General features: G+C 34.5%; 1 protein-coding gene across 2 annotated transcripts in view; it reads right to left on the bottom strand.

The window, feature by feature from the left end:
* Window positions 1-2259: 2259 nt before the first annotated feature.
* ING3 (inhibitor of growth family member 3) overlaps window positions 2260-17408 on the bottom strand; it is a 30227-nt gene continuing 15078 nt past the window's right edge. Inside the window, exons 5-12 of one of the 2 annotated variants that reach the window (XM_015134789.3) lie at window positions 14766-14862; window positions 12911-12982; window positions 11543-11662; window positions 11100-11257; window positions 9994-10187; window positions 8626-8818; window positions 6246-6284; window positions 2260-4763 (exon numbers count right to left, since the gene is read on the bottom strand). In XM_015134789.3, coding sequence (XP_014990275.1) covers window positions 4647-4763; window positions 6246-6284; window positions 8626-8818; window positions 9994-10187; window positions 11100-11257; window positions 11543-11662; window positions 12911-12982; window positions 14766-14862 — 990 coding nt within the window. In that variant the 3' untranslated portion in view covers window positions 2260-4646. The remainder of the gene's footprint in view (window positions 4764-6245; window positions 6285-8625; window positions 8819-9993; window positions 10188-11099; window positions 11258-11542; window positions 11663-12910; window positions 12983-14765; window positions 14863-17408) is intronic. The other variant, XR_003728319.2, reaches the window with a different exon arrangement.

Below are 17408 nucleotides of genomic sequence, written 5' to 3'. Positions count from 1 at the left end.
CATGTACCCTAGAACTTAAAGTATATATATAAAAAAGAATAAAGCAACAAAAACTCAAAAAAATAATTAACATATGACCACTAATTTTTCCTACAACTGATATGAAACCTGTAAATGTTTTCAATTAGTCCGTCCTCAAAGACTAGCAGCATACTAGTATATACCTTCCTCAGGAGAGCTATTCGTATTAATTAACGTAGGCAGGTAGAGGTGGAGAAAGTGAATAAACCACACATCAACAGACACACACAGCCACACTCTCACATCCCACACTGGCAATAAGTGCCATCAAATCTTCAACTTTTAATAAGCAGCAGAAAGATAAATGATTATAATGTTTTCCTCTGTAATTTCCTTTAACAGTGAAGAAAGTTAAAAGTGGTACCTGATTAACTAAAAACTGAATTATACGGCTCTGGAGAGTTTATTAAGAAATTATTAAATTGCTTTCAAATGAGTATTTTAATAACGCATAGGCATCTAACAATCTATTAGTTAAAATACAGACTTAGAAGGTGTAAGTGACTTACTGCTTGAAACAGAAACAGCTGGCTAGGCACAGTGGCTCACACCTGTAATCCCAGCACTTTGAGAGGCCAAGGCGGGCAGATCACAAGGTCAGGAGTTCAAGACCAGCCTGGCCAGCATGGTGAAACCTTGTCTCTACTAAAAATACAAAAATTAGCTGGGCATGGTGGCACATGCCTGTAATCCCAGACACTCAGGAGACTGAGGCAGGAGAATTGTTTGACCCTGGGAGGCGGAGGTTGCAGTGAGCCAGGATCATGCCACTGCACTCCAGCCTGGGCAACAGAGCGAGACTCCACCTCAAAAACCAACCAACCAACAAACAACAACAATAAAAAGCCAAAAAACAGCTAGTTAAGGCCAGGAGTTCAAGACTAGCCTGGGCACACACACTTAAGGCCAGGAGTTCAAGACTAGCCTGGGCAACTGAGAACCCGTCTCTACAAAAAATATAAAAATTAGCCAGGCATTGGTGGTGCAAACCTGTCCTCGCAGCTACTTGGGAGGCTGAGGCAGGAGGATCGCTTGAGCCCAGGAGGCAGAGGCAGCAGTGAGCTATAATTGTGTCACTGTGCTCCAACCTTGGTGACAGAGTGAGACCCTCACTCAAAAAACCCAGAAATCTGAAGTTAGTTCATCTTTAAATCACTTTAAACTTTATTTCTCTGTAGCAGAATCAGATCATGAATATTAAGATCCTGGATCAGAAACTATAAACCGGTTGAGCAGTTTTGATTTTATTATCTAAATAATAAAAATAAGGAAATCTAAAAATCTTGACTAGCAATTTTAATTTGTCTTTCAAAAATCAAGGGAAAGATCCACCTAAATTTAACATTTTCCAAGTTACAGACTAATTAATTTTAAGTCATCCCTACTTTACAATCTTAATAAGGGAACATACTTAAATCAGTGATTTCATTGAACTGTTAAAATAATCATAACTATAGTTAAACAACAATACATAAATGTTACCCTAGACTCCTATGACAAACAACTCCGGCTCTTCATGAATAGACTCTTGCTGTCTTTTGGCTTCTTTCCCTGACACTGCCTACCTGCCTCATGGCCACTCTTTCCAGACTGCCTTAAGTTCCAGAATGCATGTGGCCTTGAAGAGTCTCTTCTGCCTTGAACGCCATCTCTACTACATCTGTCTTTAGGACTCAGTTCAAATGCTAGCTGCTTTGTTAAGTCTTCTTGATTACTTCAGTAATCAATTTCCCTGCCTCCCAGTGTTCTCCCAGTGCTTTGTATATCCATTATAGCATTTATCAAGATATCACATTTAACATGTCTGCCCCCACCAACTCCCCCCACACACATATAATACCTTCGTATGTATATTCTCAGCATCTAGGTGCTTAATATTTGTAAAGTTAAATAATATTGTTGAGGGTCTTTTTTTCTCTTAAAACCCATCTGCTAAAAACTAAATGTATTTTTATCTGTGCGAGCTGAGGGGGAAACCACTGCAATGTCTACTCATTAAAGAGTATCTTACCCCTTTATAACCCAAGTTTGTTAGACATTTATTTGCACAAGATTAAAATAATTAATTAGGTCAATAAGACCATTTCTAAAGTCTAAGGACAAAGGGCACTAACATTGCACAAACTTAAAATGGTTAAAAACCTAAAACGTGGAATTTGCTTTAAAGGAGAAGAGAGCAAAAAAATATAAACTGCCCTAGAAAAGAATGATTGTATGCTGATCAAACACTCAGCCTCATTTTGGCATTTAATTAAGCCATTTATTGCTTCAAATGTGTCACCACGAACATTTTGATATACACTCCACAGCAGTAAGGCCTCAGTTTTCACCACCTATGAACTCTGAACCCACATTTGGATATTTTGTCCCACCAACTGTTACATGAGTTTTGTACAACAGAGAATTTGAATGTTTACTTTATAATACCAGAAATACTTACTTTGCTGCTTGGTGTAAATGTCACAAAGAATATTAAGAGTTGGCCACATTTTTGGGGGGGCGATGAGGTAGTTCCATGTTTGGGCCCATTATATATGATTCAGATATTAACAGGTTCTACCCATGACTAAATACCTGCACCAAATTTTGGTTTCTTTCTTTATGTATGCTTCATAAAATATTCAGTGTTTAAGTTTAAAACTTGTCAAAGTGTTTTCTAAGTGATTTGGTAAGGAGTGGAATTCACACACTGAAAGGGGATGTAGCAGCTGGAAAACAGGATGTTCCTGATTCAGACAAAGAACTTTCTTTTCAAATAAGGCTGTGCATAAGGCTTTTTCTTTTGACCAATTCTATAAAATGAATGAGGTTGGAACAGTCACAATATAGAGAGGATGTAAATGATACATGTGAGTATTTCCAGGCAATATACGTTGATAAACGAATTGAATACTACATTATTTATCACTTCTTAAAGGGTTATAAAATCTCAAAATATTGAGTATCATGAAATGGTGATAATCACGATATTATGAAATCATGAGTACCCACAAATGAACCTAACTTGTTTAGGGGGCTGGCAGAGTTGTATAATCAGACTGTGGCAGCTCAGAATCATGGGATCTCAAAGGTGGAAGAGACCTTTGAAATCCCCTATCTACCTCACACCCTTTGGGTAGCACTGCATAGATTTTACACTGTTATCTGAATAAGTTCTAAGAAGCTCGTAAGTGGTTTAATTAAAGCAGAAATCTGATGGACCCCGTACGTTTCAATATAAAAGATATATGATGTATTAAGTATCTTAAAAGTTAAGGATTTTTCTATAGACCAGACTCGATATTATACTTTAAATAAAACCTCCACTATGCAAATTTATAATTTAAATAGCACCTATAGAATAAGACCTATTCTGTAGCCAGCATCACCCTGGTGCAATAAGGCCCAGAGCAACACAAAATTTGAATTAACTGTTGTATCAGTAAGTGGCAGAATCGAAAATAGCTGAATTTGAAGCTCCCAACCAGGGGGGGTCTCTTCACTCTATTTGGATACATTGCCTCTAGTCAAAACACCCATAACCAGTATTTTCATTTTAACTGCTGTACTTACACTTCTTTCATGTCTTTTAGACTGAAGGAAAAGCCAGAAGATGTGCTAAAAAAGAAATACATTGGCATTTCAAATTTACATTAAAAATATCTTTCCTGTATTCTCATATCACAAATTCTAAACATTATTAAAGACATCACAGATTACACAGTATTCTGTGTCCTGGGCCTCTGATTCTTTTTAGATTATGAAAGTTGAGAGTTAATTGGAATTCAGAAATTTTCATTATTAAGTATGTAAAGTATAAATACAAGTAATTTTTTAAAAACTTTATTTTAACACCTAATACAATTGCAATTTTAAGGATTACTTGCACAAAAAAATAAACACATTTGGTATAAAAATGTATCACTTTAACGCCCTTGCCCCTTCAGTCCCCCGCCCCCTCCCTCATGAACTGCACTCTATCTGGATGCAGAAACATAGAAAGACTAATGGCACAAATTACTTTTCACCTACAGGAGTTTCTGTTTATGTACCCAGGTACTCTAGAGGATACCAGCCCACTTTATCACATGAACCATTTCCTTCAGCCTGCTGAATTAGTTTCACAAAGAAACAAAGCTTATTATAAAGGCATTTTAAAAACCATTATCTTAAATTCTTTTTAGAAGCACTGACTTATTTTTTTGTTTTTTTTTGCAACCATTTATATACAGTGTTACATAACAGCTCTGGAGTACAGTACATGCAGCAGAATATACCTGTTGAATATAAAATATTTTCCTTAAAATCTTCATCATTGGAATTCCTTGAAGTCTAAATCATAGAATGCCCATTACTTTGAGAAAATGGTTGAGGAGTACAAATGTCTGCATATGTTGGCCACTGAAATAATCCAAGGCTAACTGGAATAATATTCATAGCACACCAGGAGTGCATAAATAATTTACTTACATTATTAAAATACAACCCATAAAATTCAAGTTCAAGATCTTACAGGATTGTCTATGTAAATCCTTTAAGTGGTTGCCTGGAAATGCATTGTTTCCTCTTTCTCTTCTCTTCTTTTTAAAGTCCTATATAAAATGTTCAGCTGAAGTTTATTTCTTCCTCAAACAAAAGAACCACCTTTATTTGTGTCTGCTGCCTCTTCTCTTCATTGCAGCAGTGCACTGTGGACAGTACCATTTGCCTTTTGGTGCCTCTGTCAATCCAACGCAGCCATAATGGAACCATTCTATAGGGCACTAGAGGCAAAATTGCAAAAAAACAAGTTATCAGTACTTCTGAAGGCAAGAGAGTATATTAAAATATGCTCAGGAGACTGAATAATCTATTTAATTTAACAATAATTGGATGTGTAACATCAGAATTTTTAGATCTAGATTATTTAGACATCATTTAGACTAAACGACAAGCTTCAGGAATAAGGAAATGAAGGCACAAAAAATTACGCATCTTCAAGAATCCTGAGGTCCATGTAATCTATTCCCATCATCCTAATGAATGAAAATTCACTAATTTTCAACTTTAAAGGGCAAAAAGAAGTGAGATGAGTCTTCTATGTAGAAGGTAAATATATCTTAAGATTTTATGTAATAGCCTTATTTGCTGTCTCATAAAGCAGAATAAGCTGATTGTAATTAAAGACATTAATTTATGTCTTACTCCCTGGATTTTCTACCTGGGTGTTTCTATTCCTAGAAATGTAGAGAAAAAGTATTCCTCTCTGAAACATATTAAGCAGAAAACTCTTTCAAGGAAAGTCTTAGCACTCTAAAGAGCACAACTGGGAATAAGAAGAATCAGAGAAGCATGATGCTGGTACTCACAGAAATCTCATTCATCATTTTCACTAACTGTGCCAGAAGAGTTTACAGTGATATTCTTGAAATGGTTGGGCAATACTGTTTTTGCAATAACCACAAACAGCCTACAAGGGATTCTACATAGGGAAATAGAAGGAGGGTCTGTCCCCATCTACGTGAGCATGTTGCTGTGACCCTATCAGGTCTAGGAAAAGTACACATTTTAATGCACCTAGCCAACCCCCTCAATCTTCAGATTGTTTTACAAATTTAAAACTCTTGTTAATCTTAGGATCCTGTCACTACTAAATAAGGAGGGAGTCAAAATTACTAGACAACAATATTCTCAGTATTGAATAAAAATACATATCTCTAACTAAAATTAAGTCTCCTAAAAACCAGGAATTCCTTCCTTTCAAATTTCCTTTACTTTTTAGATCAGAGGTGGCTCTTATCAGCTGACACCTGCACAGTACAGTAAAAAATATACTCATGAGAGGAAGATAATCTCACATTAGACCCTCAATTATCCCACCCTTCACTTTAGCATGGTGCAGCCTGAAAGAATGAATTGTTTTAAAATTCCATTTCTTCAATGTGATAAATGAACCGGATTCTAGTAAACACAGTATTTTTTAGCAAAGGGAAAGGAGGATATTTATAATTTTCATACAACATAACACTTCTGAGACAAACCATCTGCACAGAAAACCATAAAATTAGCTTTAAAAATTAAAATAGGGAACACATTAAGGGACATTACCCTATTTTGAAGAGGAATATTCTAGCATTAGCATAACATAATTAATATACCTGCAAACCTGTTTTCTTAGACCAAGCCATACAGCAAATAAGACAAATATTCAAGTAATGACAACCTGTGATTTTTTTCATTCCTAAATAGAAAAATTTAATACTTACATCTTGGTTATCACATCCCACCATCTCACCATAAGATACCTAGTTAAAAAAAAATTGAAATATCTTTATTATGACTATGTAACAAACACCTAAATCCCAATTAACTGTTTATGATACTGCTGGAAAATAGAGGGAAATACACTGAATATACAATCACACTGAGAATCAAGGTATAATTAGTTTTTTCCTGAAATACTCATGGGGCAATACTCATGGCAGCATGGGGCAAGGGTGGGAAGAAATGCACAAGAATTATCTGCCCTTCAGAAGTCTGGAAGAACTTGCCATATAAATCACCCGGATGAAGGAGTCATCTTTCTGGGTAGTTCTTATTGTAAAAATTTTCAGTTTCTTTCTTGATTATTTACTTACTGAAAGTTTTTACTTCTTGGGTCACATTAGGTTATCTGTATTTTTGCAATTAATAGCCCACTTCCTTGAAACTTCTAAACTTCTCTATTTTATGTCCTTTCTCATTTTGCTTTTGCTGTTCATCACCAGCACTTTAGGGTGTAACTTGCTAATTGTTGAGTTCACTGAAGTTCTCAGTGGACTGAATAATTTTTCAGACAGGATTAACTAGATGGCATACCTTCTGATTCTCTGCATGAGTGACAATATATTTACATGGTCCTATGCATAGAAATAACTTCTTTGAATATCAAGTTTTTTGGGGGCTCTTAATCTTTCCCTAAAAGCTCTACAGAAATATTTCATCACCTTCTAGTTTTTCAGTGTTACAGAGGAAAACTCTAGGTTCAGTCTGATTTTGTTCTTTTGCAAGTAATCTACTTTTGTTGTGAGAATACAGGATATGCTTTCCTTAACCATTTGTGCTGAAAAATGTTTATCAGGTGATAGTAGAACAGCTAACAAATTGTTAAAATTTTTAAAAATCGGAATGGTAACTCACACTGTTAGACAAAATAATCTGCTGATAGGCTAAGACTTAAATGTGAAGAAACTGAAGCATGCAAAGAACTAGACAAAATCACATAAAAACTAGGAGAAAATATTATACAAGACAAATTTTTATGGAAAGAAGAGCCAAAGAGAAAGCCCTTCTAAGTATATAATCCATGGCTTGCTTCATAAAAAAAAAGATTAACAGTCATAACTACAAAAAATCAAAATTTTAGAATTATTAAAAATAACTAAATCAAGCAAATATTTAAAGTACATAATAAAAACAATAGAAAAATCAGCCAATACTATTAGATGTCAATTCATAATGTGAAAAACAAAAATGGTCAAAAGATGTCCAACTTTAATATTAGTGTATTTAAAACAACTGTGACATAAAACTATCAAATTGGTGCTTAGGTTTTAAAAGAAAATAATATCCAGTTGTTGGACAGCATTTAGTAAACAGGTATGTTCATTAGTTTTTGGTAATAAATTTCTAGAAAATATATTTTGGTAGTCTGTCAAACATTTATGCCTAATTTTATTGCTAAAAGATTATCCAAAAAATCAGATGTACAAAATGGATTCCATTTAAAAAATGCCTATCGTAATATTATCCCTAATTTCAAACAAATTAAAACCACTAAAATAATCTATAGCTAGGAATTGGTTAAAAAAACTATAGTGGATGGTATAAGAGATAACTATGTGAAGATTACAAATATGATTTTAAAGAAAAATTTCTCTAAATACCTGATCTAGAGAAAAAAGCCAGCATCAAGAAGGTATACACTGTGGTTCCTACTGACAAACTTACATACACACACGTGTGTGCATTATCTGCATATATATGTGTTATGAAATGCATGCTTACGTCTCAAAATTCATATGTTGAAGCCCTAACCCCCAACGTGACTGCAATTGGACACAGGGCCTATGAGGAGGTGGTAAAGGTTAAACGAAGTCATAGAGTGGGGTCCTACTCTGAAAAGGCTGGTGCCCTTACAAGAAGAGACACCACAGCATTCTTTTTCTCCCTCATTATCATGTAAGGACCCACTGAGAAGGCAGCAGTCTGCATCTAGGAAGAGAGCCCTCCTCCAGAACTGAGTCAGTGGACACCTTGATCTTGGACTTCCCAGCCTTCATACCTGTGAGAAAATAATTTTCTGTTGTTTAAGCTACCCAGTCTGTTCAATTTTATTAAGGCAGCCAATGTGCACGTGAGGTATATGGTAGTGGTACATCAAAAATGTTTAGTTACAGGTTGTATCTGAGGGTTAGGATTATGGGTAACATTTTTCTTTATACTCAGTATTTACAGCAAATGTCACTTTTGTAAGAAGGGAGAGAAAAGTATACAAACAAAGCAGGGGTATTTTAGTGAGTTTTTAAAAATGCTTAAAAATGAAATAGTTCTCTTTCTTCCAGTTTATTCAGATTATACTTTTATAGACATATACCAGACTTTTACCTGATTACAGATGCAGTATCGAGGTTCATTTGGGTCGTAAGTCCAATCAACCTGACTGTTTGAATCAGATTCTGGCACTACAGTTGTTTGTTGAGAGATTTCTTGTACAACAGTTGATGATGAAGAACACGATGATAAAGAAGAAGAGGAGGAGGAAGATGATGACTGTTGGCTTGAAGACTTGTTGTTGTTTCTGAAAAAAATAGTATAAGTTTTATTTGCTCACCATCCAGAAGTTACCAGAGAATAACTCCTTAATAAATAGTATAAAATGAAATGACATCAAATGTATAAATTAAAGTCTAAGCTAAAGTAATCTGGATTTACCAATGACTTAAATTATAGGTAGTACTGTGAAGAATTAATATAAATTTTGGCTACTTTACAGAGACATTATATGTATTTTTAAGTAAACTGAATACTCTTCATCAAAAGCTAAAGCACATATACACAAAACCATGTGATAAAAGTGGTTATAACCATCAATTGATGGGTGAATACCTACCACGAGTATGGCAGGGAACCAGGACTGAAAATTCACAAGTAATTTATTGCTAAGCCATATGCTATTTTAATTCTACAAGTATAGAACTTTATCATAAGAAATTATATTAAACTTGCACCATTAAGATGAATTAATTTTTAAGATGTTTGACATTTCTGTCGTGGTTATTTCATATTGATCATTCTTTTAGGGATTAATTCACAAAAAATATAACATATTTAAAAATACAGAAAATATAACTACTAGGTAACTAATTATTTTGGCCTAGCATTTGAACTTTCATTATGTGTAAACATCCAGGATATTCAGTTACCTGGGATTGACAGTGATAAATGCTATTAAGTTTTCATATTCAAAGCTTATAAAATGATCCCAAGTCTCATATACAAAATCTAGGGATATTTTCATACCATTCATTTTTGGGGCCCAAGACTAAGAATTAAGATACTTTGCTTACTCTTCATCAAAATGAACAATCTTGTTTAAAAAAAAAAAAAAATCACCAGGATATAATTTGCTTTGCATTAATTTACCTTGACATACATGGCAAAATAAAGGGTAATAAATGAAAAGTAGTTCCATAAAATGCTTTATCTTAATGAATAAAAGAAGATAAATGGAAGTCATCTATTAACAGACTCAATTTAAGACTCTAGAAAACTTAAAAACAACTCTAATACTTTTTAAAGACTTGACCCCTTCAAAGTATGGCACTATAAAATGAAAACTCCATGTCTCCCCACCTCTGCAAGGTTCATTTTAAGCCGTTATTTTCTGCCTTTAACACGGAGAGGCTTGGCTGTGGTATCAAGCAGACCAAGCGCCCAGTAAAGGGGTAGGGCTACTGTACCAATAAAACTTACTTGCTCTTTCGACCACTCCGTGAGTCCGCTGCTGATGAACTGGCATTCTGTGTTAATGTTGTCATAAGTGCCGAAGATGATGAATAGCCAACTGTTTCCCTGGCCATTGAAAATTCTTTTCCCAGCTGAAAGTCATTATTCTTAAATGCTTCATAACTGGCTTTTAAACTTGATGTTCTTCGTCCCTCCTTCATCTTAAATAGACATTCATTGACAGCATCAATATATGTAAATATGTAGATTTTCTTTTTCAAGTGTTACAAATTATAGTTTTATTTTGGTTTATCAAATATTAATTTATATTGTTTAAACTATTATTTTCATCGCTGGCCTTTAAGTGTTTTTTTTTTTTTTTGAGGTGGAGTTTCAATCTGTCACTTAGGGTGGAGTCTAGTGGTATGATTTTGGCTCACTGCAACCTCCACCTCTCAGGTTCAAGCAATTCTCCTGCATAGCCTCCCGAGTAGCTGGGATTACAGGCACCCACCATCCACCCAGCTAATTTTTTTGTATTTTTAGTAGAGATGGGGTTTTACCATGTTGACCAGGCTAGTTTTGAACTCCTGACCTCAAGTGATCCACCTGCCTCGGCCTCCCAAAGAGCTGGGATTACAAGTGTGAGTCACTGAGCCCGGCCTAACCTTTTTTACGAAAAGATTTAAAATAAGATTTTACAGTTAGAATATAAACTATGTGATGGGCGACTTCTTAATTTGGAATACAGACAAACTATACAGAAGTGAACAAACTCAAGATGACCTAAGTCCAAGGCTACATAGGAAGCCGTGGAACTGGCAGAAGGAACAAAGAACTATGCTAGCACGTGCTGTGGACAGCAGTCAAGAACACGGGCAACATGAGCAGTTATTGTGAGAAGGGTCTGCATATAATCTGCATGATAAACCTATTTTTTAGTTTTCATTATCAATCAGGTAATTCCTCTGTATTATTTCATTAAATAAAATTTCAGATACCATGAACCCATGACTTAAAAATGAAACTATACAATGTTAGAAAACTATTTGTTCACATCCAGTTATTTCTATTAGGTTTCCAATGATTCCGACAAAATGTAACATTTTGTCTCTAAACCCTTTACTTTTTACCTGAGCTGTTGCCTGAACTGCTTGAGCAGCTGCCATGGTAATTGCCCCTGCACCAGTTCCTGTAGATAACGAGCCAATGTTATAGGATCCCAGAGGTTGGGAGGAATTCACATTGTAGGCATTGTTAGAAGAGGCTGTGGAATTATTATTTCGACAACCTGTGTAGATGTAAAAAAGAAATAAAAATAGTTGCAGAGAACATAATGTCAGTGAATCTAAATTACATTATTTCCCAACACAGACATAAAATTATTAAAATTTGTCATGTCACTTGTACATTAAGTCAACTGAATAATGTATCTGGTTTTCCTTTTTCTTCTTTCTCAATATGTATACTTTAACCAGGTAGAGAAACTGTATGATTCATTAATCCTGAAAGATTTTATTTCCCCTTATTCCAACACAAACAAACAAAGCAATCGTATTTAAGAAAATTAACTTACCTAGTGTATTTTCCTTAGAGGCATCTGACGTAAGGGTGGATAGAAGAGCTTCAGATTTAAACTTCTTTTCAGGAATATGATCTGTTGTCGTATGGTGAGAAGTTGGATTATATTTCCTTTCTAAATATAAATAAAGAATTCACGTGTTTTTAAATTTTAGAGAACTATGGACAAGGCATAATACTTATATCCAGCTATAATGTGAAACAGTATGATCTGGGTTCCTCATAAAATACAGAACATGATGCTTCCTCAGAAGCCAGGACAAGTAGAACTCTGTGTCACATGTTTATTAAGAGTAGACTTCTCCACCATTTAAAAAACTTCAGTAGCGAAGTACTAAAGATAACTCAAGATACACCATGGGCTCACATACAATGTGAGGGAAACTTTGTTTTCAAAACATCATCTACCACTTAGAATAGTGTTCAGTCAACTATCTTTTCCCACCAAATTGATGTGTCAAAAGAAGCACTGATACAGTCATTTTTTGACTGTATCAACTAGCCAGCAGTCATCTGACTAACAATTCATCCACTCACTGACTTACCAACCATTCAGACTTAATTATATGCCAAACATTAGGTTAAGCACTGGAGAAGCAAGGATAAAAAAGACAAAGGGCCTATTACAAAATAGTTTATTGTTTGGCTCAGTTGAATAAGGAGAATCAGGTATGTGTATGAAGGGAATATATGTTATTACAATATACGCTTAGCTCCCTAAGGAGAATCAGGTATGTGTATGAAGGGAATATATGTTATTAGAATATACGCTTAGCTCCCTAAGGAGAATCAGGTATGAGTATGAAGGGAATACATGTTATTAGAATATATGCTTAGCTCCCTAAGGAGAATCAGGTATGTGTATGAAGGGAATATATGTTATTAGAATATATGCTTAGCTCCCTAAGGAGAATTAGATATGTGTATGAAGGGAATATATGCTATTAGAATATATGCTTAGCTCCCTAAGGAGAATCAGGTATGAGTATGAAGGGAATACATATTATTAAAATATATGCTTAGCTCCCTAAGAAGAATCAGGTATGCGTATGAAGGGAATATATGTTATTAGAATATATGCTTAGCTCCCTAAGGAGAATCAGGTATGTATATGAAGGGAATATATGCTATTAGTACTATACATTCTCCCTCTACACATTTAAGAGAAAACAGAATACTCATTTCCGAATCACCTATGCTCTCCTCAAGGAAAAAGATAAGTCTGCCAGTACTTGCAATAAAAAAAAAAAAAGAAGGGATTTACTTCTCAATTGGTTGTATAGAGTTAAAAAAAGAGAACATACAGATGATATAATAAGGTTTTCATTGTTTTTAAAACTTAGCTGCACTACACCAAACTTACTTTCCACTGGAGTATGTGAATGAGCATGGTGATTGTTCACCGGCTGTGAAGGAGTGTCTAATTCCAAAGATCCTAAAAGAAGAGAGGCACAGAGATACACCACCATTAAATGTCACCGCAGAACTTCACATATCACTCAACTACAGGCAATGAGTTCCCTTACCCAGCAGAGGACTAGCAAGTTCTGATGCATATGCCTGTATTATTTTAGCCAGACATGTTAGAGGATCACCACTGTCCATCCCACACTGAGTATATCCTCTCTCTAAACAATAAGTTATCCCTTTCCCAATATTTACCTTAAGTACAATATGGCTCAAGGAATACTCGTGTCTAATTAGGGAATTCACCACAGTGGGTGGCATATAAATGAATGAATGGACATTGTAATCTCATTACTGGTAAGAGTCAATCTAGTTTTACTGACTTGAAGATGTTTTAATGGGAGATTCTAAAGTTCTATGTGATGGGGGACATTACTATATGAAAAAAATTATTTGATCATTAAAATGACATTATGGTAATAAAGACTTCCTAAAAGAAGTTAGGGATTTGTTTGCAAAAAGTGAGGAATAGAATTTGTAACACCAAGCTTTAAAACACCTCTAAATAAATTTTTCTGGGTTTATTTTTGATCCCTTGAGATGAAATTATGGCAGGGCACAGGGTGGAGCAGTTTTTATAACTTGATCCAATTTTGTTTCATATGTCTGTGTCCTTAGAGAGGATGCTTTAGTAACCTTCCTGCAGTACTGAATAGGCATGAATTATCATTACTCACAGCTATCATCAGCATTTTTTAAAAATCAAAGCAGCTACAGAATTTTTAATTTTGTCTCAAAATACTTATTATCTTTATATAGGGTTCCTCCAGAAGAAAAGTATCACAAATAAATAGATGATTATCTAAAGTGATGCATCTACTTTTGAACACAAAAATGCAACTATAGACACCAAGACAGATCTGTGATTGGCTTCCCTAGCTGACTTCTAGTGACTATATAGAGAGATACATAGATTGGCACTGTAAAGAAACCTTTCATCTGTGTGTAGAAACAGGTATATATTCTTGCTGTTGAAATGCATCAAGAAAAAATATGTTTGAAAGTTTTAATTAAATTCTAGTAGAAATTAGCCATAATACTAACTTGGTTCAATTAACATCCAGTGAGTGCCTACTCTATACCAAGTACCACACTAACTGCTTTTATGTATATTACCTATTTAGGTTGGAGGAAATGCTAAATTAGTCAAGGAAACAGTGCTCACGCTTCCATTTTTGGGAAGACACACCAAAGAAGTGACAGGGGTAAGTTATAGCAGGAGATCAAATAGAGCCTTGCAAAGAAATATTAAAATGGTTTCTTGCTGATAAGGGAAAGAGGGAAACACTTCTTTAAGAAAAAGAGGTAGTGTTATGAAACCAATGGAATCTTTTTCAGTATATGCAGTTAAGGAAAAGCCATAAAACAATTCTTAAGAAACTAACAACCTTCCTCAAAGCTTAAGTGTATAAAGAGGCAGAGTAAAGTCAACATACTTAATGCAAGATGGTTAATTTGTGTCCCGATGGTTACGTTTCTTTAAATTTGTTCTTACCACTCAACTTACTAATATATGTGAATATAAAATTATTTAATATGTTATTTCATAAAGAGTGAGTGGATGATATCCTATATTATCTCTCTCAGTATCCATGACCCAAACATTTCCAACTGCTAGGGTCCAAGCTATCTGACCTGGATGCCACCATCCACTGAAGGGCAGGTTTCAAAAGCCTCTGTGAGACAAGGTCTTCTCAGTGATTTGCACATGTACTGTCCAATATTGATGGAAAACTGTAAATTTTACTTACGCCTCTCTAATATTTCTGTAATTCCAGCATTATCAGCTTCCAGCTCCATTTTAAACTTAGCCAGTTCCTGATCCAGCTTTCTCAAGTGTCGATCTACCTGTTTCAAAGAAGATCAAAGATAACCACCAAAATTTGGGACACTGTTAAAGTGTCAGTTTAATGAGGAAACCTAAATCTTTGTTTCTTTTAGTCAATCTGCTTAGTATCCTTGAGCAAGTCAATTAACCTATGCCTCAGAGGTTTTTAATCTATAAAATGAGGGTGCTAGGCTAAATAATCTCCGAAGTCTCCTTTAATAAATTTTAAGTTCTAAGACCCAGACTCTCAACTTGTTAGGAAATGTTCTATACTCCATTTTCAGAAGTAAGGACGTGAAAATTAAAGCAAAACTGATTAGGGATTAGAGAATGGGAGGAGGGGATGGTGGAGGCTGGTCACTTTTCATAATACGCCCTGTGATTACTTAGAGCCTAATCTCCTCCTACTTATAAGGCCATCATCCACACTGTCACTGTCACACGATAAAAGCTATTATTTAGAATGATGAAAGATCCTCAGTCTACAAAGAAGTTCCTATATTCTATACATTTATTTCTCTAAGGCATGAGAGTGAATCATAATGCTTGTAAACACTTATGTGAAGAGGTGAAACAAAAGGGGTTGTTAGTCAGAAAACTCCATTCCTCAAAGGGCCTGGTTAAAATTATTTTATTTAAAATACAATTTCCCTAGTTAATGTGGCAAAATTTTATTTTGTCACTGAGAGATCTTTTGACTAGCTTCAGAAAATTGTATGACGCCTCAAGCTAACAAAAAAGTCTTAATGTATTTTTTAAGCTTAATATTAAAGTTTTTAATACTTTTTCAAACTACTTTGAAGTGAAACAAAAAAACACACAAATTCTTTGAAAAATATTCATGTCACATTATTGACAACATCCTTTTCCAAGTCTAGTTTCCCATTGGATTACTGCTAGAATTAGAAATAACTTTCTTACAGATATCAAAATGTGCTATGATACTGCATCAGGGCAACATTGTAAGTAAGGTTTAGAATTAAACCATGTATAACTAACATGAGGAAGAAGGAGAGAAAGGTAGCAAAACACAATGTGCATGGGTTAGATGCCTACGAAGAGCAGGTAATGTGCTTGGCGCATCAGATGACCTATCTTTTCTAACCCTCAAGCTGATCTTTTGAGGTTATTACTGTCTCTACTTTATAGGTGAAGAAATTAAGGCTCAGAGGGGTTACTTAAGTAATATGGCCAAAGTCATACAGCTAATGCATTACAGAAACCAAATTTAACTTTATTTGTAATGAACTGTGCTTTGCCATTTACCTGACATTGACCTCTGAACTTTCTGCATGCAGAAAACAACTGTTTTTATTTTTTGAAAAACATTCTTCAGAATAATATAACTTAAGTATAAAAACTAGTAATACTGTCCTATTATTTGTATTTTATATATTAACAACAATCATTAGGGTGTTGGTTTGTGATTTTTCAATAATTGAAAGCCAGTTTTCCTTCTACCTTTACACACACATTACTTTTCAGAGTTCTAGAATATTTAAAAACCTGTATCATCACATATTATGGATCCTTGCTCCTATTCAAAGAATCTGCAGGTAATTGAGCATCCTTTAATGGAACCTCCCTTCCAATAATAGGGCGAACACAGACGTCTGTTATTTGAGCATACCTCTTTCATTGTCAAAATTTAATCTCAAGGGAAATCAGAAAAAATATTCATATTTAGGTTCCAAGACCGCTAATGCAATGAAAACACTCCACTGCTTTTTGTACCTACAATTATACTAATAATAAATATTGAGCTATTATGTGCTTGGTGCTGGATTAAATGAAGGATATATGAAGAATGGAAGAGAATTGTTGCCTTTATAGGAATTAGAATTTAGCTGACAAATCAAGATTTACATATGATTTTTAATATAATAAGGGATAAAAATATAGTCTAGATGTCACAAATAAGCAACAGTTCAAAAAGAGTCAAAAGTTGTACATAAAAAAATAACACTGGTAGACACAAAGGAGGTATGAATTAGTTAGACAGTAAAGATGGATTGTACTCAAATAGAGGGAAAAAAGGAATCACAATAAAAAATGTATCGAGACAGAAAGACAGACAATATGCTTAGAGAAAAACAAAGTATGATGTAGCGTGTAATATGTATATAAAGCACAGTGAGCAAGAATGTTAGGTTGAGGGGGTAGGGTTAGGGTGAGATAAAGACTTTTCTTTTTCATACCATATACATTACTCTAACTCACTTCACCTCTGCATTTAAGGATTGTTTCATTTTATTAAATATATTGATAAAGTTCATTACATATGAAAATGTGAAAAATAATGACGAGACTTTCAATACTAGATAGCTCAGAAAAGGCACTAGAACTTAAAGGGTTAATAACTCTAAAAACCAACTTCATAGTTAAAATAAACAAAGACAGAAAAGCCTTAACCACTGGTGGTAGGCAGCTTTAAAAGACGGCTTCCAGTCATTCTCACTTCCTCATATGTAAAAGAGATTATGAACTGATTTTTATTATAAACAATTATTAGGCAATGAGAATTATTTTTCTATTTATCACTGCTGTACTAAATCAAATTAGAAGT

The sequence above is a fragment of the Macaca mulatta genome, chromosome 3 (genome assembly GCF_049350105.2).
Source record: "Macaca mulatta isolate MMU2019108-1 chromosome 3, T2T-MMU8v2.0, whole genome shotgun sequence".
Classification (NCBI taxonomy): domain Eukaryota; kingdom Metazoa; phylum Chordata; class Mammalia; order Primates; family Cercopithecidae; genus Macaca; species Macaca mulatta.
The sequence above is the reverse complement of the archived record's forward strand: the minus strand, read 5'-3'. Positions and strand labels throughout refer to the sequence as shown.